The 24,582-nt window shown below is 35.9% G+C and overlaps 2 protein-coding genes across 2 annotated transcripts; one reads left to right on the forward strand and one right to left on the reverse strand.

The window, feature by feature from the left end:
* Window positions 1-1,968: 1,968 nt before the first annotated feature.
* On the reverse strand, window positions 1,969-15,139 carry LOC129750379 (uncharacterized). The gene is made up of 12 exons (XM_055745452.1): window positions 14,689-15,139; window positions 14,559-14,608; window positions 6,618-7,032; window positions 5,810-6,554; window positions 5,608-5,742; window positions 5,266-5,549; window positions 4,624-4,940; window positions 4,381-4,561; window positions 4,117-4,317; window positions 3,719-4,056; window positions 3,333-3,657; window positions 1,969-3,268 (listed from the first exon to the last, which is right to left on the reverse strand). Exons 1-12 carry the CDS (start codon window positions 14,725-14,727, stop codon window positions 3,119-3,121), a joined length of 3,180 nt encoding a protein of 1,059 aa, XP_055601427.1. The 5' UTR covers window positions 14,728-15,139; the 3' UTR covers window positions 1,969-3,118.
* A 2,998-nt stretch (window positions 15,140-18,137) lies between these two features.
* LOC129739296 (uncharacterized) lies at window positions 18,138-18,966 on the forward strand. The gene is made up of 2 exons (XM_055730707.1): window positions 18,138-18,290; window positions 18,422-18,966. Exons 1-2 carry the CDS (start codon window positions 18,218-18,220, stop codon window positions 18,907-18,909), a joined length of 561 nt encoding a protein of 186 aa, XP_055586682.1. The 5' UTR covers window positions 18,138-18,217; the 3' UTR covers window positions 18,910-18,966.
* Window positions 18,967-24,582: the final 5,616 nt, after the last annotated feature.

Below are 24,582 nucleotides of genomic sequence, written 5' to 3' on the forward strand. Positions count from 1 at the left end.
CGGTCTTCGGCTGCTCTCGGGTGTGTTCGGCTGCTAGGCGCGTATTGAATACACAGCGGCGCGTATTCGCAACACAGTTTTGTTTTGTGGCTTTGAATATGGTTTTAAAAAATCAAGTTTTTGAAGAAACTATAGCAATTTGAGTAATGAAAAGTCATAGGAATTTGTAGAAAACACTTTTCTTCAACGATTACACCCATTTTCAACACAATTTGTACTTGGAATACATAGAAAATCAGCGATTCGCTTAGGTGGCGCATAATAGGGCATGTTCCCCTAAGTGGTTTCACTAAAAGAGCGCGACACTTCTTAAGAATGCACGCCGGAATTCCATGCTGTCCGGCTGATGTAGCATACTTCAGTTTACCAATGGCTTCAAGAACCATTTCCTCGCTTATAGAAAAAAACATCCAGATTCAGCACATCTATGGGCAGTTGGCGATAGATCAGAGAAAACACTGGATCAATGGACAATGTCATGTTATGTTCTGTTATGTTATGTTATGTTATGTTATGTTATGTTATGTTATGTTATGTTATGTTATGTTATGCTATGTTATGTTATGTTATGTTATGTTATGTTATGTTATGTTATGTTATGTTATGTTATGTTATGTTATGTTATGTTATGTTATGTTATGTTATGTTATGTTATGTTATGTTATGTTATGTTATGTTATGTTATGTTATGTTATGTTATGTTATGTTATGTTATGTTATGTTATGTTATGTTATGTTATGTTATGTTATGTTATGTTATGTTATGTTATGTTATGTTATGTTATGTTATGTTATGTTATGTTATGTTATGCTATGTTATGTTATGTTATGTTATGTTATGTTATGTTATGTTATGTTATGTTATGTTATGTTATGTTATGTTATGTTATGTTATGTTATGTTATGTTATGTTATGTTATGTTATGTTATGTTATGTTATGTTATGTTATGTTATGTTATGTTATGTTATGTTATGTTATGTTATGTTATGTTATGTTATGTTATGTTATGTTATGTTATGTTATGTTATGTTATGTTATGTTATGTTATGTTATGTTATGTTATGTTATGTTATGTTATGTTATGTTATGTTATGCTATGTTTTGGAGACTTTTATGCCGATTTTTTATGATTCAAATTTTATGAGGCATGCTCAGTAGGATTAAAATTGAAAAAGCAATTAATGTATTTAAAATATGAAAGGAGTGTGGATAGGCATAAGTTTTCGATCGGTTGAAGTTTGTGTAAACAAACTTCATCTTTTATAAAAATTCAGGTTTTTCAATTCTAATTTTACACAAAAATGCAAATTTTTTATTCACAAAAATATTTTACATCAAAATGTTCTGAATCAAAAAGACAAAGTCATCAGTAACTATATACTAATTTTCTGATACGGTGCTTGAGAACTCCCTTACGTTGACGTCTAAACAACCGTAGCAGTTCGTCGGTTTGTTTTGATTCATAGAGCGCAGACGCGTTGGAAGTTCCGTATGGCAGGTAGGTAACCGACACCGAAGATGGAACTCCCAACATTCCAACCAATCCACCCACCCATTCAGTTATTAGTTAACAACGACGAAGGGAGGGGTAAAGTGAGTTGTTTCGTCAGTGTAACTCAGAGGAACAATGTAGTTAAAAATACGGAGGCTGCGCACTCGCCATTCCAGAACACATTTCCGGATGTCAGAGGGAATTTTGGTTTCGGTTTCGATCCAATGTGACCAAGGAAAAACAACGATAGCGAATTTATTGGAACGGTTTGTTTTGACGGCAAGACTTTCCAGGTTTAATGGAAGTATTTTGGAATTTGCTCGATTTGAAATCATTCCAAGCTAAAATTTCGCCCTTGTTTTCGAGAATTTGAATCGTCGGTTTTTTAAATGGATTTTTTCTAAAATAGTTGAAATTTGAAGTATGAAAAAATAATGTTTTCGAAGATTTTGATTGAAAAAAAACCGCTATCAGTTGAGAAGAATCGAATTTTTATTTTGGTTCAACATCTAAAATAGTAGAATAAAACGGATTTTTTTGTTCTATCTTTGATTTTCTGCACACCACTCACTTTCACCTACTAAATAGCAATCTATACGGTAGATTCATAAATGTATGTTTTGTTGTATGTATATATTTTTATATCTTGTTTTTCTTTTTGCTCGTCCAACATCAGATTGAACGAAAAAATTGCTTTCACACAGAAAAACTCGTCTCAAGATACAATTTCTGTATTAAACGATTTTTTTTAAGTTTGGCAATGCTTTTTTGTTTGTTTTTTTGCTCGTTTGCTCAATTTGCTACTTGCGAATTAAAATAATCAATAACATTTAAAGGTTGAATTTTTTCTTCCGTTTTGCTGAGATCTTTTGGAAACATTGAGTGATAAGCGTGAAGAGTTTTTTTTTTATTTTTTGTATTCATGTGTATGTTTTGGTTATGTAACGACAGTTACACAGTTATGAGAAGAGTTGATAACACTTAAAAATTAATTAAAGTTTGTAACGCAATCACGATCCACTTTGCCAATTAGGTTTCTAATAAAAACCACAAGTAGGGGGGTCTCCTTACTCTTATTAATCTCATGACTCTTTCTACAATTAATGCTTAAAGATGGGTCTAATGTTTGAACTTTGATTGCAAACAGTTTTCTAGACTAGATCAGACTGCATATTTTTTCGAAAAGTTCTAGGAAGTCCCTAAACAGTTAGTAGCCTTTTTGGTTGTTGATGAGTTAATTTAAGTTTGTTGAGACTTGAAGACTATGCACTATGAAATGGTTTCGATGACAATTTGGGTAAATTTTAGTTGATTTTTTATGCTCAATAAGAAATTTTGTAATCGCTATCTATGTTTTCGTGTAAGTTATCTTGACACAGCGCAGCTTGATCAGTAGTATTTTTTAAAGTTGTAAACAGTCGATCGGATAAATATATGTAAGTCCACAGAGAGGAAGCCGTTAGGAGCCACACCTCTGCATTTTGCCCCACGTTGGGTAAACTCTCATCACAGTGTAATACAGATTTCTTCGAGCAGTCAACGTCAACGAAGATTGAAGGTTGTTGTCTAGGTCATCATCATCATCAGTCGAAGAAAGAAGAAGATTTGGATCGGCCGATCATTGTCACATGAAGGAAGGGGATGTTTTTCGGGATCGTGACGATTTGGACCGGGATGGACTCTTCAGGCTACGCCGGGATCGATTTGAGCGGGAGCTTTCGGACCAGGGCTCCGGAACTCGGCCGCACCATTTGATCAGGTCGTGAACTTCGTTCTAAAAAGAGAAATCGGTTGTTAAGATCGTTGAAGTCTGTTGCAGAATGATTGAAGTCCTATACCTGTAAATACCCCGGAAGTTCGTTGAATATCTCCAGATTGGTCAACTCCGTATGCTGGGACACATAAGATAAGCAACTGGCCTTGAGAGTCGTAGCGTTGAAGCGATCAGAGATCCCTAGAAGGTAGATGATCGAGTCGCTATCGATCGATGCAATCAAGGTGTTCTCGCATATGTCCTTCAAGTTGTCAACGGAGTAGCGATCGGCCAGCAGCATCAGCTCACATATCTGATCGACTCCAACGGATTTGTCTACGGGTGCTCCGTAAAGGTATAGAAGGAGTCGACGAAATATCACAGGCGAAGTGTCGTGGATCACGATTTTTCTGGAAAAGAAAAGAAACAGGATTGAGGTTTTGAGAATAACGTATAACAGTCTTCACTCACCTGTTGATGTCCTCCTGCATCCCGGAGAGAAGTGCCTTCTTGAACCACTCGCAGCGAGCTGCCACGATAACCCGATGAGCTTTGAAGGTGTAGGACTGGTTCTTTACCGGTGTTCCACTTCCTCCACCACCCGAAGATCCACTGTTAACGATCAATGCATCGTCCGGACTAAAGTCGAACGCACTCACGATGTTCTCGTTCTGGCAATCCGTCGGCGAAACCACTATTTCGAACTCCATGTCGGCAAGCTGTCCCGAGTGCAGCAACTTTAAGGCATTCTTCGACAGGCTACTGTGCAAGGCCGCCGGAGGTTCACACAGGCTTTGAACCAGGTTTAGCTGAAATTAACAAATGAGGTTGACCTGAAGAGACAACTCTGGTAACTTCCTTAGACTTACCTTAGTACTGCTATAGTCGAGGTATCGATTGGGACAGGGACGCGGATCTCCGTAGCCACTGCTATCCACACTTCGTCCCTCCAACAGACCCAATTCCAACATGGCACGGGTGAACTGCTCCTTCTGCACCAAGTTCGACACATACAGCATCGCGTCACTTAAGGCCGATTTATGCTCCAACAGTTTTGTGATTATTCCATTCTGAAATATACCCAAGTAGTTCAAAAAATCTACTAAGAAACCACAAACCCCTAGAATACTCACCACCTGACTGGTGAGGAACTTGAAGCAAAACTTGAACTCCTTCCAGCCGATCTTCTCGTCGATGGTATCACAGAGTTCCTCCAGCCGGGCGATGAACAGCGGAACTTCCATGATCAGCTGCTCTACGTTGCGCCGAATCGTCTGGTGCTGGTGCAGATGGTTCATCTCGTTGAAGGTTGCTCTACCGTTGAAAACCAATCATTTCCAACTATAATAAACCAAAAGTAACTACCAACAACTCACCTCTTGTGAAGAATGATTTCCAAGGCGCTCGACACCCGGCCGTAGATGTCTCGCATCTTCTTGACCTCGTACATGTACAGGAAGAACTTGAGGTCGTTCTCGGAGTTCTGTTGGTTGTAGCGGGACTCGGCTGAGCTGGCCGAGGGGCTGGTTGGCCCATGGTGAGTTAGGTTGTAGCCATAGCTGGAGGAACTGCGGGTTCGGGAACGGGCGGCCGGTCGCCCGTCTAGAAGGCCTCCACCACCTACTGACGAAGAGGTTGGATTGGGACCTCCACCGCCTCCGCGAACTTCCGGGGTGTGAGTTGATTTCAGATCCTATTGAAAAACAAAGTTTTCATTTGCTCAATTCCAAACGTTTTGCATAAGAGGTGTAGTAAATGAAGCATGACAAATCCCTAAGAATAAGAACTTATACGATAGTGACAAAAAATCTCATTTTAAACGACTAAAATTATCATTTCTTTTAAGATTTTATGTAAGCTGGGTCTCCTAGTACGAGTGGTAGAACTTCAGTGCGATTCCGAGGAGATTTTATGTGTATTACATAATTTCACAACTTTATAGAAAAAATCCTTTGATAAAGGTTCTACACACTCCTACATATCGATTTATTACTAGTTACTTTTCCTAAGCTGCTCACCTTGCAAACCTTCTCCAGCGAGTTCTTAATCTCGGACACCGCCGCCGTCAGTACCTCCAACGCGTAGATAATCTCCGGCACCAGGTAGGACACCAGATCGTTCTTCTCTTCACTGGTCAGCCCACACAGCACCACATTGATGTTCTGCAACAGCTGATGAATCTGCGACAGGAACACCGGCATCCTCGATCGCACGTACTTGATAATCTCGTGCCGCTGATGCCGGGTGAACGTGGTCGCATCTTTAGTGAAGATATTGCAGAATTGAAGTAGTTTAACGATTGCTGAAAGAAAAGCGAACATAAGATGTCGGATTCGTTGATAATTTAAGACAGCAGTTACCGATTAGAGTTTCCTTAAAACCCTCCTTGAACACCTGACAGAGTACGCAAGGGCTGTGTGAAATTGTGTTCGGGTTGACCATTTGGATCATGTGGTTCAGACTGTCGTGAAGATCCGAAACGATGTCAATGACAACTGCAAAAAAAAACGATAATGTTAATTACATCCAGAAAGGTTTGTAGAAGGTAACGAGTCAACTCACATTTCTTTAGCTGGATATTACGTAGGAAGTTCTTGCAGGGTCTAGACATCCGACTGAGGGGAGTGGTGCTCTCACACATTGCTATCAAACTACAGCACGTATCTTCGTCCAGGTCTTCCGGAAGACATTCGCAGTAAAGCCAGTGCAGTATGGTGGACAGCATCTTCGAGGGAATGTTGTTGAGTACCGAAAGTGGAGTCAGTGGTGATGATGGGGGTGTATCGAGGGAACACGGGAAAGGAGATGGACTTCGGGCTCTAAACGGTGAAGAAGGCGGCTTAAACTTGCCCCGCTGTATGGGATCCATACTCGGAGTGATCATACTGGGAGCCGGGAAGAAGAATATGTTCCTGTCGGAGTTGAGATTGGAGTCAGACGAGGACACATGGTGTTTCCGGGGCACCTCGAGGAAGATGGAATCCTTGGCCGCTAGGCAGTTGAACGAGTTGGAGATGTTGTTAACAAGTTTTGGCGATAGATTGTACGCATCCAACGTAGGAGGAAGCAGGAAGTTGTTCGAAGTGGTCGTGGGACTTGCCCGTTGGCTGATATGTTGCGTAGATGTTTTATTTGGGGATTTGGCGCAGGGCACTGAGTTGACCTTCATCAGCGGTGGATGTGGACGATCCGCTACGTTATTGGCTGCGACCTCGAATCGATTCGCCAGATGTTGATATGTGGTTGCGGCCGTTACGCTGCTACAGTCGAAGCCATTCAAACGCAGAATTGGAGAGTGAACATTGTACTGTTGAGTAAAAATAAGATTGTTCAGTTCTTTGCTACTCATAACATCATTTAGTAGACTTACAATAACATTATCACAACTCTTCAGAGTGACATCACAGAAATTTCCATCGTCCAGCACCGAAAGCAGCGTGAACGGAATCTCCTGCCCAACGGACTGATCGTCATTAACCCGCTGACAGACCAACTGACACCAACCATCGCACTTGAGCGACATCCGATCCGTGGGGCTGTAGGTATTCGTCCTGAATTCAATGCTATGCCCGGTATACGCTCCAAAGATCAATCCGGGCCCATTGGAACTGAGCTCAACAACCTCGAATGTTTCGCAGCTAAACAGGACCACGGCCGAATCGTTCATCGGGCAGAAGTTGGACTCGAAGCTGGCCATCTTCTGGTCGTCACCGCTTGCGTTGCTGGTATTGATCAGATCGTTGTACCAGATGATGTCACCCATTTCATCCAGGCGGAATTTGACGCTGCGAAGAAAGGAAATGATCAGAGTTCAATTCAAAAACATACGCGAAAATTTATAGTATAAATGAAGTTATGACCCTAAGAGTTCTAAAAATTAAAACACGCTGGCAAATAATTAAAATTAAATTTCAAAGCTGAACAAGTTCATAAGCTTCTTAAACACAAACGGTTGCAAGTTTGACGAGCGGTTTGACATCAACCTGATATCTTATTGTCGATTTACCGTGCTTTTAGAATTACAATTGAGTCTAACATCCCTTTGACATAATTTTTGTTCGGCGAGGTTCTCATCATAATAATCAACTTTCGACCCAATAGTATTTAACTTAACGTATCTAGGCTTTTATAGGATTCATTACACATTACTCACACGTTTTGAAAAACTTTCTGAATAACCGTTTATTTGAACTTGTGTTTTCCTGTCCAAGTCATCAACAATAGAACTTACAAATGTTAGTGCTGAAAACTAAGTGGCAACGCGGATTCCAGTGGTGGAATAGAGTGAATCTTGGTTCACTATCTCCATGAAGTCCTTCCATAGCTACACTCTGCACTAGCGATTGCTAGTTCCATCAACGAACGTCGATAAGTGAATTGCCCCTCAATTCGCAGAGAGAGAATATTGGATAGCATCGTCGACTGTCGAGCTCCCGCAAAACCAACAACTTCGTCCAGCCATCGGAAATCAGCAAACGCATGCTAGACGCAGCGTGATGTATATCGTAAGATGAACTCTGAGCTTTTCCTACCAAACTCAATCATCAACAATAGTTGTCGTCCAGCTCAGGAGTCGGCGATAAAGTGAGTCTGGAAATTGATCGTCGCTCAAGAAAACTTCCCCATAGTGACATAATATCCAGCGTAGGACGGCTTTGAAATCGCTTTGAAAGCTTAGCACCGCAGGGTGTTCTCTGCTTTTGCTGATACCCTGGCACCTACTTACCGCACTTGCTAAGCAAAAGTACCAAACTTGAGAGTACCCCTCTCACTTAGTCGTTTTCCAGATTACCAGACGTATGTGGGCTCATAACCTGTTGAAATGAATCATTCAACGCAGCTTTCAGTGGTGGAATAGAGTTAATCTTCACTATCTCAATAACGTAGTTACACTCTCCACTAGAAATTTCTAGTGCCATCAACGATCGTCAATACGCGAGTTGGACAATCGTGGGTTTCAACAGTTAGTCTCTCGGTTAGCGCTCAAAGCAAACTTCTATTGATCAGCTAATAAGTGGTGTTTTAAACATGATTCGAGAAGATGCATTCCAACCGCGGTATCCGTGGCTTGATGTTCAAGTTCATACTAGATATAAGATTTTATGTAGGGTGATTTGCCAATCGTTGTCCCCTAACCCATTGTTGCACAGCATGACTTAAATTGTCAATATTTCAGCTGTTTTTCAACTTTTCCTCAAAAATAATACTGAATCATGTAATTGTGAATGTTTTCTGATGAAAAGAGGCTTTTGTGATATTTTATGCTAGTAAGTGTGTATCTTACGGCAGTTTTAATTCTTCTTGTTTTTTTCGCGCGGTTTTTGTGCTAATTGTTAACAAAAACCTTAACATTCCTTCTACGGCAAATAAGGTTTTACGTCAGAACTAAACATTTTTCGTATCAGTTTTCTATACGAAACGTTTGTTGGACAATTTTAACACCATGATTTTGAAAAAAAATTATGATCTATACTTAACCAGAAAATATGTTGGATCGTGCAACAATTGGTCCGCTCAATCTCCTCCTGCCCCATTGTTGTACATAATTCCGCTGCAAAATTTGTTTGGAATTTTTTAATTTATAAATTCGTATACCTCTAATAACATTGTTTGGTTATTTTTACAGCTAAAAATAGCAATAAAAATTTTGGAAGCGATTGATTAAGTCCTGAATTAGAACAACGTGTTTTGAATTAGTAAGGAGGCTTGTACGGAAAAATCCAAATTTTCATTCAAAAACCATCAGAGATGTACTGAAAGTTCAAAAAACATAATTTTGTATTTTTAAAATATTTCTTGGTTCTTGCAATACATTGCATGTGAACAAAAACTAATCCTAACTTTTACCCCAGAAATGACATTCGTTGTCATACAAAAAATTCAAAATAGGTAAGAGAGTTTTGACAGCTAATTTGAAAGCTGGTTAACCGGATGAAAACAAGAGTGACATGATACTGCTTTGCATAGTCAATAAGTGTGATGATTTGAAACTTTCGCAAAAACATGTCATGAAATTATTGAAAGCTTCAGAATGCAAATCCTGCAATTTTACAATACTATTCAATGGATTACGGTTTTTTATTTCGAAATGGTTATAACTTTTTTCATGAAATACTTTGCTTCTTCTCATGCTGGCAAACAATTAATCTTAAAAATGGGAAAAATCAATAATTTAAAACAAAATTCATTTCAAACTTACTTGATTTTTTTGTATATGCGAAAAGTTCTTCTTGCATACAAATTGTCATACAAAATTGAACACGTTCATTGACTACATGCAACTAAAACAACTCGAATTGTCTATTGATATGACATGTTTTGTTCTGAATAAGTGGATATTTACGTTTAACTAGTAATTTTAGTAAATTCTGTGCTTTAGTTAATTTTTTTCCACTCAGAATTTTCACATTTTTTGCACTCAATGTTGATTTTTAAAAATTAATTCAATAATTCAAAGACACTTTATATATCCATAAGTTTATTTTTTCTACCGTAAAAGCTTAAAAATGAAGTTTTGAAATTATTAAACTCGTTAAAAAAACGTATGTATGTATGAAAGTCGGGCAATTTGCATTGTCTGAAAAGTGTCAAAGTCAACTCAAATGCATTGGCTTACAGAGACTACTTTTTTATCAGATTTATTTTGAAATCCTTTATCTCGACCATTTACTATACATTTTATGCAAAGAATCTAAAAGCTGTTCTGAAAGAATCGGTTTCTCTTATTTCGTGATGACAAATCTAAAAGAATTTTATTCCATGTCAACAGCGATCCCCTTGATATTGTTATTAACGTTGTACATGAGGAAAACTACGACACTTAATCCCAAAAACTAGAAGTCGAAGGTTAGAAGACCTGAAATATTACTTATCTGACGTGCAATTTTCTCAGGAATTCGAATCTGCCGTCGAGTTGCCGTCACTGGAGACATCTATGTGAAGCTTTATTTGGCCCTTATCATCCAGAAAAATAAACAGTCATAGCTTTGTGAAACTTACTTTGATCCAAAACAGCTTTTCAGCCGGAAAACTCTTGGAAAGCATTTCTATGTGATGTGATTGTTTCCTGAAGATTGATGAAATGCTACAGAGGTTACATTAATAACAAATAAACCCACTTATATGAAAAAGATATTTAAATCAATTAACTTTTCGAAATAAAAAATCTTATACAAAATTGTATATCATGAGCATAAATCAGTCAAACGATCTGAAACTTTGGGCGTGGTTGTGTCCATTTTCAAGTTTTAAATTGAGATTCATTATGTAAAAATCGATCAACTGCCAAGTGAGTCCTAAAACATTTATTATATAAAATCGCATATTCTTCATAGGGGTAAAAGGGGGCAAAACAGATCACGTTCTCTAATCTTTTCACCTGTTAAAAGGCACTTGAAAACTAAGCATTAAATACCTTTCAGTTCATTCTATGGGATTTTGAAGACATAAAATTTTATGTTGGTAGGACATATAAAAAAAGACTCAACACTGGGCAAATTAGGTTAAACAACACTCCACTCAAATGGCTTCGAAGAGGTGGATTTGAGTTTCTGAGAAAACTTCACGTGTGATAAATGCTTTTCCAGAAACCCAAACCGGCGGCTTTGTGTTTTTTTAGGCCGAATTGGAATTAGAAAGTGCATTGGACGGTCTATATGGAAGACACCCCCCCCCTCCCCCCCTCTCATAAGGGGCCGTCTAAAAATTAGATTGCATTTGAACTAGAAGTTCTTATAATAAGCTTCCGTAACAAATATCTGCCTATTCGACCTCATGGTGACTGATTTTAAAAATGTGCAACCATTGGAAAAAATCGGACAACATTATGAACGACACAAAATTTGCCTGTGCAACTATTGAGCACAGACAAGCTGTTTTAAATGATTTTTTAAATTTTTATGTCACTTTTTTCAAACAATTAAACTTTTGGATCTTGTTGACCAATCCTGTATGAGTGCATCGACAAAAAAAATCGAGTGAATTTGGTTGAAATGCCTAAAATACAGCATAAACACCAAAATCATGTGCTTAGCTGTGCAACGATTGGCAAATCACCCTATTGTTCAGAACGATTAATCACAAGAAATAATCCACGGGTCGTATTTAACGTAGCAAAACACATGACAGACTGCCTTGCAGTGACTAACGTAGATACTCAGCCTTATTGTTTATAACCAACAGTTGCCCATGTTTTTATTCACTGATCTCCTAATAATACTTTCAAGAAAGGAGATGAAAATCAAACTTCTCAAACCTTGCCTGCACGGCTTCAATTCTTCAACTCAATTTCCTTAGGGTGCCAAACAGGTTGTTATTGTCTATTCCGTTGGAGGGAGTCCCTCTTGTGCCGTTTTGTTTTGGAAACCACCATCAGGCACCAAGCTTCAAAAAGAAGAAGTTCGCTCTTACAACTTTTCCAAGATGCGCGGGCTGCAGTGTTTGACAGATGATCCAGACAATGAAGCTCACAGCAGAGAGTATCGTGCAGACCTGTCCGGAGCTCCAAAGCTCCAAAGCGCCGGAGATCCCCTGGAACACGAACTACCGGAGGGAACGACACACTACTTGACACGCTTGTTCGACGACCGACTGACTGACTGACTGACTGACTGACTGCACGCTTGGGGAGGATGGCCCGGTGTCGGTTTAATCCATTCACACATCCCCCTTCTGAAAATCCACTCACTTGAACAAACATTCAAGATGCTCTATCGAAATTCCTAATAGTGTATTCGAATCTCCAGCTGTTCTTTCATCCCGCTAGATTTTAAATTTTAATCTATTTTATTTCTTATATTCTGTCAACTCGCTTCTTATTTTGATCAATTCACTTGAACCCTTCTTATTACAAGTATTAAACTGTCCTCTCGACACACTTGGTCTTAATATCAAGCTGATCTTTCGACTAGCTCCATAGTTGAATCTCATCCCAAGCTGTTCTTTTAACCCGCTTGATTTTCAATTTGATGGGATATTCTAGCTTGTCCGACTTTTTTTTTATTTCTAGCTCTCTTCTCGACTTGTTTAAAATTTCTATTTTATCTTAAGCTTTGATCAATATTTGATAAGATATTGCAACTGTTTTCTCAACTCGCCTTCCAATTTCAAGCTGTCCTTTCAACGCGCTTGAAATGTCTATCGATATGATCAGGCTGTCCTCTCAACTCGCCATTCAATTTCTAGCTGTTCGCTCAACTCGCTTGAAAATACATTCGGTTCGTTCAGGCGGTCCTCTCAACACGCCTTCAATTTTCAAGCTGTCCTCTCAAACCACTTGAAATTGTGAACAAGGTCAAGCTGTCCTTATGACTCGCCTAATATTTCAGATTATTTTAGTATACTAATTTTACCACTTTTATCATAATGGGGCTTGATTTTCAGACAAGTTTGATGAAATTTCTTTGAACGTGAATTGGTGCTCGCCTTTGTTTACCTGTTTTTTTTTATTTAATTTCTTTTGAAATTTCTCGTTTTTCGAAGGTTAACGAGAAATCACCAGTCACGGTCGCCAAATGTGCAGACCTGCCCGGGCTCCAAAGCTCAGAAGCAGCACCGGAGATCCCCTGGATCACAAACTACGTGTACAATAGTACAATATGGATCTTGATATTCTTAGATAGTCCTTATAATTAACTCAAGGTTTGGATAAACTTGGCTAGTAATATGACAGTTGGTGATCTTTGAAGGTGAGCGGCACATCCAATCAAACTCTGAGGTGAATTATGAATGAGACTTAGTTCAACTTTTGATGAGATATTTGACAAACTCTTCTTTTTGGAAAGTTTTGAAGATTCAGGCAATTGTTTTCGTGCTTCACCTTAAAGAACAGCTTTATATCATTGGGGTAAACCATGCTGCATTCTTCGGGTAGAACTACAATAACACTGTTAGACAAAGGGACCAAGATTACTTCATTGTGGGAACCCAGGCAGATTCAATGAACTGTAGTTATTGATCAAATTATTCTTAATTGAACTGACATTTGCAAAATGTTTGGTGACAACTCACATCGACATATCATCGATTTCTCGTTCTCGCGTAGCATTCTTGAAGGAAGTTCATTTTGCTTGCTATTGTCTTTGCCATTGCCATTATTTAAATTCGCGGACTGCAGTGTTTTGCAGGTGGTCCAGACATTGGAAGAAGAAGCACGCCTAGATTCGATACAGGATTTCGAACTGTTAAGATGCTGACACGAAGTCTTTAATTGTTGATTGTTGGGACTAGATCGTTCTCAAGCGATAAAGAGCTTGTCAAAAACCTTAAAAAATCTGGCTCAAAGCTTCACTTCAACTTTAACAAAAAAGATTTTCGTTGATTCGAGTACAATCGAGTTTTAAAGTTTGATTATAGCCTTTACGAGTGCAATGGCAAACATGATGACCAAAATTGGCAACTCTCAATCGAAGTTTGTCTCAATGGGTTAAAGCAACCTTCGATCGTTACGATGAAAGCTCATTGACGGACATGCTAATAGCGAGGTCTTATTCGATGATTTATAGGATCGTATCGGCTACTATCAAATTTGGATGGTTCAAGTAGAGTTTAGGGTTTATGAGTTAACTTTAAAATATTTGCTTTGTGTTGACATTAAACTTCGTATTTAGAGATCGGTTTTTACCTAGCTTTTCATAAGAAAACTATTTAAACAACATTTCTAATTTTAAGAAATGTCCACTCCAAAGTATAAATTGCCTCTAAATGCTCTCAGACTTTGATTATTCAAAACACGTAACGCCCCATATGAGTCAAGTTAAATCAAACTCGATGATATATTATACAACGACAGTTTTGATTCACTCACATACCGTTTGGGCTTACGAACGCACCTTATTTTTTTCAATGGATAATGCACAGAGAAGCTCGACAAAAACTCAATTTAACCTGTTTTGAAACAACACTTAATGACTAGATTCCTAAAATAAACATTTTGTATAAATGGCGACTTTTTGACTACAAATTTACAAACAAAGTAGTAGTCATTCGTTTCATAAGGTTTTGCTCAAGACTGAGTCACGAAAAATTACTCAGAATTAACATGTAGGAATACGATAATGACGAAAAATCTCATTTTAAACGACTAAAATTCTATTTTCTATAACGGTTTTATGTTAGCTGGGTAGTAAGTTTGATAATAAATTTATGGTATAGCAACAGCAAAGTTTCTGAACCTTAATTATTATAATATTTTTGTGTTCATATTTCTCCACAATCTTAAACACATCTTTCACAACTTTCATTGAGCGTAAATTTTCATTTTTTTTCCTATCTAACATACACAGGCACACAAGATGATGCACATAATAATTACCTTTCGAGGCCAAGTTTTTCCGCAGTGCCGTCCAGATGAGACTCGATAATCTGCGAAAATCGATGTAATTAGCGCAAATTTGATGCACTCGACACCTTAATCAGTTTTCTTTTCCTCATTCTATACTTACCTCCCATGTTCCGACAAACGAACAATCCGACGATGCCATGGTTGATCACCGGAAGTTAAATTCCTAGTCGTTCGAAAGGAATCTTTCTCCTAAAAACAGCTGGCCTGAATTGCTTTTCGAACGCCTTTCGCCGAATATTACTAATTCAACATCTTCGATTCGGGACCAAACCCCGAAAAAAGTTTTTCTTTCTTCCTTGCTGCGGAGTCGTCTGGCAGATTTCGATTTTCCTTTGTGCAAAATTTTATGTTCGATTTTGCTCCATTGACTGGGGAAGATTTTGTCGATTCTGATGCTCGTTTCCGTGAATGAAGTGATTTTTTCCGTTTCCCGACACCCGAGGAAAGTAGTTTTGGTTAAAATTTGATTGAATTTGATACTTTCCGACCAGCTTGGCGATAATTTTCACTTTTCACGAGCCATTGCGAAATGACGACCACACACGAATTGAACCACCCAAAACTTGAAAGCGAATCCTGCAAGTGTCATGTCTGAAGCAAAGGAAATCTTGACGATAGGAGGGCGTGTCTGTTGTTTAAAATATTTCGAAAAATTGAAATTAATACAAATTTATTTCAACTTTTTATTCATTTTTAGTCTTTAGTGATTAACTAGTGATAAATTTGAAATTAAATGTTGTCAATATTTTAAAGCGAAATTAAAAGTATCACCATAAACGAGGACTAGTGTTTTTCCTTTGAGCAACTGACAGTTTTCCACGTTCGTTTGTGATGGTGTGGGTGAGTCGGTGGGTGTCGAATGGAAGTGGGTGGGTGGTTTAATAGGGCGAAAAGCTTTGCTGTCACAAATGGTTGAGAATGGGGATAGCAAAACAGGGGCGAAAATTTATTCTCTTCCTTTGGCCATTATCCATAACGATAACAACAAAAACAACAGGTTGAATTTCAGTACCGATTCAGGGGTGGGCGTCATTGATGCTAAAAAGGCGCTTTTTAATGCCACTTAATATAACTCGTGATAATCGGAAGATTAAGTTTTAGAAATTTTTTTAACAATGATGTTGTCATTTCTGTGGAAGTTTTTTATCTCGAGAAAAAAAAACTATCAATTTCTATCATTGTGATTTTAAAATTAAAATTTCTCAACGATTCATTTTGAAAAAATATTTCCATAAGGTATAATTTCTGAAGATTTCATTAACCATTTTTTTATATTATTTATTCCTTACATTACATATTTATTAATTGTCATTGATTTTTCAATGTCAACAATAGAAATTTGCTTCATTTTGAAATATTACATTAAGTCAATTTAGATTTTTTAACCTGTTAAAAAACTGTGTTGATATTATCAATTTATGACCATTTTTGTCATAATTGACATTTTTGCCATTTTTGACATTTTTGACATTTTTTGACAATTTTTACCTTTTTCCACATTTTTGACATTTTTGACATTTTTGACGTTTTTGACATTTTTGACATTTTTGACATTTTTGACATTTTTGACATTTTTGACGTTTTTGACATTTTTGACATTTTGACATTTTTGACATTTTTGACATTTTTGACATTTTTGAAATTTTTGACATTTTTTATATTTTTAACATTTTTAACATTTTTGACATTTTTGACATTTTTGACATTTTTGACATTTTTGACATTTTTGACATTTTTGACATTTTTGACATTTTTGACATTTTTGACATTTTTGACATTTTTGACATTTTTGACATTTTTGACATTTTTGACATTTTTGACATTTTTGACATTTTTGACATTTTTGACATTTTTGACATTTTTGACATTTTTGACATTTTTGACATTTTTGACATTTTTGACATTTTTGACATTTTTGACATTTTTGACATTTTTGACATTTTCACATTTTTGACATTTTTGACATTTTTGACATTTTTGACATTTTTGACATTTTTGACATTTTTGACATTTTTGACATTTTTGACATTTTTGACATTTTTGACATTTTTGACATTTTTGACATTTTTGACATTTTTGACATTTTTGACATTTTTGACATTTTTGACATTTTTGACATTTTTGACATTTTTGACATTTTTGACATTTTTGACATTTTTTACATTTTTGACATTTTTGACATTTTTGACATTTTTGACAGTTTAGACACTTTTGGCATTTTTGACATTTTTGACATTTTTGACATTTTTGACATTTTTGACATTTTTGACATTTGTGACATTTGTGACATTTTTGACATTTTTGACATTTTTGACATTTTTGGCATTTTTGACATTTTTGACATTGTTGACATTTTTGGCATTTTTGACATTTTTGACATTTTTGACATTTTTGACATTTTTGACATTTTTGAAATTTTAACATTTTTGACATTTTTGACATTTCTGACATTTTTGACATTTTTGACATTTTTGACATTTTTGACATTTTTGACATTTTTGACATTTTTGACATTTTTGACATTTTTGACATTTTTGACATTTTTGACATTTTTGTCATTTTTGTCATTTTTGTCATTTTTGTCATTTTTGTCATTTTTGTCATTTTTGTCATTTTTGTCATTTTTGTCATTTTTGTCATTTTTGTCATTTTTGTCATTTTTGTCATTTTTGTCATTTTTGACATTTTTGACATTTTTGACATTTTTGAAATTTTAACATTTTTGACATTTTTGACATTTCTGACATTTTTGACATTTTTGACATTTTTGACATTTTTGACATTTTTGACATTTTTGACATTTTTGACATTTTTGACATTTTTGACATTTTTGACATTTTTGACATTTTTGTCATTTTTGTCATTTTTGTCATTTTTGTCATTTTTGTCATTTTTGTCATTTTTGTCATTTTTGTCATTTTTGTCATTTTTGTCATTTTTGTCATTTTTGTCATTTTTGTCATTTTTGTCATTTTTGTCATTTTTGTCATTTTTGTCATTTTTGTCATTTTTGTCATTTTTGTCATTTTTGTCATTTTTGTCATTTTTGTCATTTTTGTCATTTTTGTCATTTTTGTCATTTTTGTCATTTTTGTCATTTTTGTCATTTTTGTCATTTTTGTAATTTTTGTCATTTTTGTCATTTTTGTCATTTTTGTCATTTTTGTCATTTTTGTCATTTTTGTCATTTTTGTCATTTTTGTCATTTTTGTCATTTTTGTCATTTTTGTCATTTTTGTCATTTTTGTAATTTTTGTCATTTTTGTCATTTTTGTCATTTTTGTCATTTTTGTCATTTTTGTCATTTTTGTCATTTTTGTCATTTTTGTCATTTTTTGTCAGTTTTGTCTTAAGCCTGCAATGTTTCATCCTTCTTAAAGTGTTCTGAGCCGGTCGAAAATTGAGATGCAAACGCTAATCCAGCAAGCAAGTTCTTGTATCATCCTATTATATACGGCCCTATGCAATTTTTTTCAATCAATTGCTCACCCTATTCATCATTTGAATGTAATCAATCATTAATTTGAAGAGAAAAACCCAGACGACATATTAAAACAACCAGTTACAAACCATCTCTCTCTCGATCTGATCAGATTGATCAGTTGCTTTGGAGTTCTCGTTAGGGCAAGATGTATTTTAATAGCCGATCTCTATCACTTGCTGCAGTTATCTGCGTCGGGTGGAGTTTGTCTGCCAGTGCAAGTAAGTTTCCTGGTTCTGATGTTTAACCTCTGAAACTAGAACATAAATCAGAATTCAGAATTCAGAATCAGAGCTCACCAAATTTTAAAGTTAAGTTTTGTGTTAACGATCCATCATCCATATCGCTACAGAACCGATTCAGATCTACGACGCTGAGACAGGAAATTGGGTCGATCTTGCGGTGGCGTCGGCAAAACCGGAAGTGACCACGGAAGTTGAGCAGCTTATGCCGTCATCCACAACATCACCAGAAACGACAACTCCTTCGACAACAGCGATGACACCCCCTTTCTTCGCTCACCCAACCGTTAAGCGAAAGATTTTTCAAACGATTAAAATCTACGACAGGAGTCTCGGAAGGTGGATTGAATATTCGCCGCCGTCTTCGCCAGTTGAATCCGGACAGGAGCGAATCATTCCCATTCAGCTGGACAACGGATCGACCATTATGCCGACCCAAACGCAAACGCAAATGACGAGTTCTACTCCCGCCCCTATCATTAATAGTGGGGGTGATTCATTCCGGAGAACAACGACGGTGGAAAAGTTCAAATGTTCACGGTCACCAATTTCCGGTGTAATATGCCAGAAAATTCCAGATTCACAGGTTTCCGTTTAAAAGCTACTGTTTTTGAAATAATGAAAAAAAAATAGTTTGAAATGCATTAAAAAATCGTTCTTTCGTTATCAAAAGAACAGTCCAATACGCAAACCAAATTCATTACGACAAACAAGAATTCCTCTTTGATATTCCCACAAACCGGTCGTAAGGTCGAACTTTCCACCCATAACCTGATAAGGCAGACAGTACATACTTGTTCTTGTTCAGTTGGGATTTCCCACTCGATAAGGGCGACGAGTGAGATCAGTAGAATAGTTCAACTTGATTTTAAAAGTTTAAAACAAAAAACGGAATTGAAATTTTTTTTGGTAAAAAATAAGAAAGGAAATTTTGCGATTTGAGAAAGGATATTTTTGTTGTTATTCCCTTAACACAAATCTCTAATAGATACAAACATTGGGCAGAAGTTTGATAGATTTATTTTTGAACCTACCTGTTATATCAACTGTTCAAATTGACGGACGAATTCGAATCCGTTGTTGGGATTTGAAACGAAACTGTAGCGCTAGCAAACAGTGACATTTGTTCTTTTGTTTATCGATCAAATCGCAACCATGAGCAATGAGTAAACATAATAAACTCTGTGTTTAGAATAAATCAAGTCTAGTCTAAAGCCTACAAAATTTCGGACCTGTTCAATTGCAGCTCACATTCCTTTGAAGGTGCAGAATACATCACTTGTTTAGGCGTAAATTATATGGGCGCATCAACAGAGCTCATATTGAGGCACAGGCTATCAAGCTTCCTGAACTAGCATAGCATATCAAGTCCATTTTTTTGGTCAAACACACACAACAATTTGGCGCAGCAATTCAAGCTCTCAATTCCGGCGCATCATCATCGAAGCAGTTCTAGCTCGCAATTTCGGCGCGGCAATTCAAGCTCGCAATTCAGCGCATCATTCCTAGCTCGCAAGTCGTCGAAGCAGTTCTAGCTCTCAATTTGGCGCAGCATTTCTAGCACAGCAGTTAAAGCTCGCAATTCGGTGCAGCAACTCAAGCTCTCAATTCGGCGCATCATTCCTAGCTCGCAATTCGACCTGGTATTTCTATCTCGCAATTCGGCGCAGCATTTCTAGCTCGCAATTTCTGCGCGGCAATTCAAGCTCGCCTTTTGGCGCATCATTTTTAGCCCATAATTCAGCACAATGTGGAAACCCCATAAATGCCAACGTGAGTGCTGCACTCATTCCTCGATGAGTACATTCAAGTATGATCCGTTGCGTTAGCGATAGCTAACGACGACGAGCTAAAGTAGTGGGCAATAATAGTGGTCGCATCACACATGATGTTTTGATGCATACACAACCGTTTTATGGAATTTTATAAATTCTGGATCTTTCTTCTTTTGGAATCTTGTTTTTGAGAGAGAGAGAAGGCGATCCTTCAAGGAGTTTCCACTTTTGTAGGCATTTTTCAAGCCGTCCTGTAGATGAATCTGGATTATATCGTTAGTAAGTCTCGGATAAAATAGGGGTCATGGGGTAAGTTCTATAAACAGACATTCGGGTTTTCTAAGGGCAATAAACTCCCCCACCTTCTTGCCGAAGTAGTTATGGGTGATTTCGAAAACGATCTGGAAAAGGGATAAACTTTTCCCCTGTGACTGGTGGCGGTACGTGGATGATATTTTCGCATCTGTAAAAGAACGTCATGTCCCTCATATACTTAAAAAAATAATTTTTAATCCTTTTTTTGTTAAGTAAGAGCGTTAAGTGTCTTGTCCTGTAATACGTCTTGTGTAATCGGTCTAACACAAAATGGCACAATCAAGACATAGCAATGAATCAAGAGTCCCACTAAAAGACAAAAAAACACTGAGAAATGGCAAAAAAGTCTACAAAATCACACAAAAATCATTTTGAACTGATACAACAATAACACCTAAACGCTACAAAAGCAAACATAATTGATACAGAAAAGACACATTTGACACAAAAAAGGCTATAAAACAGTGGTTTTGAAAGTGGTTCCTACCGCCCCCTTGGGAGCGTTTATAGCTTCCAGGCAGGGGGGCGGTGAGCTCAATTTAAAAAATTGGGGGCGTTTGAAAGGCTCACATTTTCACAAATCACAATCACGAAACAACGCAGATTAGGAATAACAACGAGTAAGTTTGATGCAAATAATGAAATTACGTTGCCGAACTAAACATCAGGTTCAAGGGCTAAACGTCTATAATTTCACAGAGCTGTAGCAAATGTTTGTTCCAGTACCTCAATTTTTTTTAAAGTGTATAAAAGATTATTTTGAATTGTCACAGATTTTGTATACGCTCTACATTTTGATCTTGTTTTGTAAGATTATTTTGAGTTATACTGAAAAAGATTGACTTTAGATGACAAGGTTGATAATTTTCGAAATGTTCTGTCTCAAAAAAATTTACTAAACAGAAAAAAAACCTTCGAAAATCTCTGTGTAGAAGACGTCATCTGTGATTTAGTGATAGATTTTTTGGAAAAAATGGAAATTTTTTTTTAGGTAAGGGAATTTGGAACTTAAATTCTTATTTGTTCATCTTTGTTCATCTAATACTATTTCCTTAATTTATTTCACTAGTTTTGTATTCAACAATGCAATTTAATGGTCGATATTGAAATTTGCTTACAAAAATTTAAAATATATGATTATATATCAAAACAAACTAATCCGTTTAAGCACAGAGAACAGACGTACAAGCTCGAATAAACAGGCTTCAGAAAAGTGTGTAAAATTTCAAATGCTGACATCCAAAAAATACGTTGAAAATTCACTGGAGTCAGCGCCGTTCAAAAGTTACAAATCAATTTTTCAAATTCCGAGTTTTCAAAAAGGCGTAATCGTATATGAGTTCATTAATAAATAAACTAATTCCTAGATAAATGCAATAAGAGTTGCCTTTGGCTGGACAGAATTTCACTTCCTTAATTTTTGCACTACTGAGGCAGTCGAAAGAACTAACAGTTTTAGAATAATTTTTTGCACTTCTTGGAAGGTTATCGTCAGAGGACGAATCGGCTATATCCAGTCAATTAAGACCATTTTTGACGATCAGTCTTACCTATCAGAATGAGTTATATATATTTAAAAGCGCGTTACTTTCGAGTACCGTAAACTGGGGGAACTTTGATCAGCGGGGTAACTTTGATCAACATGAAATTTTTGCACATAATCATCATTAACTAAGTATAAAGTTAAAATATTTGAAAACTGTCTACTACGTTTGAAAGCCTGTAAATTGAGTTACAAATAAGCTAAATTTGATTTGTATTAGGAGATTTTCTATATTTCTTAAAATATAATTTTAAAATCTTAAAATATCTGATTTTTTGAAGGCTCACAAACAAACATCTCCCCTGATCAAATTTAAGCATTTAGGAGCAAATGGGTTGTTCAATGTGATAGTTCAAGTTTTTTCTTGGTTTAGTTAAGTTTAAGTATTGTTTTTATGGTCATTTGATGATAAATTTTGGATATTGAAAAAAAACGATCATTTTCCATGAAAAAGCCCGTTTAGAAAAAATGGCTAAAAACCCTATCAAATGATTAAGTTTGAAGAAATAAAGGACATGGGAACAGTACGAGGACTTAGGGAATTGCGTGAAGGTAAAATTTTATTTGTTTTTGAGGCCAAAAAATATTGAGAAATGTTTATAATTTTTGCCCCTAAATGTATGCAGCAACATTAACCATCTTTCGAGTATATTTGTTTTTGAAAGAAAACGTTGAAAAATTCAATTGAGTCCGAACAACAATTACTGTTATCGATTTATTAAGCCTCCTGTGCTTAATGCCATCAAAACAATAAATTTGAAGATGTTGAGATACGTAAAAACCGTAGTGATCAAAGTTACCCCGAAACTCGAAATCTGGTTTTGTGACAAACATTTAATTATAACCACCAATGTCGTTTGTATTTATTGCAATCAATGATCATGTTTGATACTCCTCACCTCAGTAAGGGTTTTAATGTTTTAAGGTATTACGAAAAAGCAACCCCTTCCAAAATATTGAAAAATTAATGAAAAAAATGATCAAAGTTCCCCCAGTTTACGGTATCATTTTTGCATCTCTTTTCCCAAAATTTAGTAGGTACTTCTAGTTTGAAGGAAATAGCGATTAACTTAGTTATTAGTTATTTTTCCATTATGCAACGCGACGAAAGTGTCACGAAACTTCAAAAGCGATTTTCTTCAAACATGCCTAACAGTTCATACGATCTGTTTATAACAGACCAAAATTGGGTTTTGACAGTTCTCTTTGATGTGTTTGGAGACATCTGATGGCCCAGCCAAAAAACAAAAATGGTTTCAAAACGGTCGTTGGAAATTTTACAAAAGATTCGTAGGCTAGCTTTTACGTCTGTTCTCTGTGGTTTGAGTAATTTCCAGGAAACTTTATACAGAACTACTTGTTCACAGGAGGTTTGAAGCAATATGAGGCCCTTGGAGCCAAAGGGTATGAGTGCGTAAAAGCTTATTTCGCGAAAATGCTCTTTGATGTCGTTATGTTTGGTCATTTTCCATATATTTCACCAAAATTTGCATTGTTCTTTCGAACGACAAAGCATGTAAAAAATAAAAAATCACATAATTAAATCATAATCGACCAATTCTACCCCTTCGGCTCTGAGGGACTCATATAAATTTTAATTAATTTTGAATCAAATCTTAAATTAACATAAAGTTGAAAGCTATTAATTTCTCATTTTGCCAAAAGGGGCGATTAGTGAAAAAAGCTTTAAAACCACTGCTCAAAAATGACAAAATTAAAAATAAAAAACTTTAAAAAATGGGAAAATACTCAACAAACCCAAAAATATGAAGTATATCTTTCACATAAGTGACACATTCCAGACAAAATGAGTGAACATTGTATCAAAACTGACACGAAAAAAAAATCACTGAAATGATCAAAAATTCAACATAAGAACACAAATATTACCAGTATGACAAAAATGACACAGAAAAAAACAAAAATGACCCATAACACTAAGATATAATTATGGAAAATATAATTTCATGATAAAATGTATCTCATTAATGTTATGCTTCCGAGTGAAACGCACTCACGTTATGCGAAAAAACGAGATATTTCGTACATATTTGGTCCGCAATGTGTTAATACGTGATATGATTAAACTGTTGTCAAAAATGTCAAAAATGTCAAAAATGTAAAGAATGACAAAATAACAAAAATGACAAAAATGACAAAAATGACAAAAATGACAAAAATGACAAAAATGACAAAAATGACAAAAATGACAAAAATGACAAAAATGACAAAAATGACAAAAATGACAAAAATGACAAAAATGACAAAAATGACAAAAATGACAAAAATGACAAAAATGACAAAAATGACAAAAATGACAAAAATGACAAAAATGACAAAAATGACAAAAATGACAAAAATGACAAAAATGACAAAAATGACAAAAATGACAAAAATGACAAAAATGACAAAAATGACAAAAATGACAAAAATGACAAAAATGACAAAAATGACAAAAATGACAAAAATGACAAAAATGACAAAAATGACAAAAATGACAAAAATGACAAAAATGACAAAAATGACAAAAATGACAAAAATGACAAAAATGACAAAAATGACAAAAATGACAAAAATGACAAAAATGACAAAAATGACAAAAATGACAAAAATGACAAAAATGACAAAAATGACAAAA

Source organism: Uranotaenia lowii, chromosome 1 (assembly GCF_029784155.1).
Source record: "Uranotaenia lowii strain MFRU-FL chromosome 1, ASM2978415v1, whole genome shotgun sequence".
Lineage (NCBI taxonomy): Eukaryota > Metazoa > Arthropoda > Insecta > Diptera > Culicidae > Uranotaenia > Uranotaenia lowii.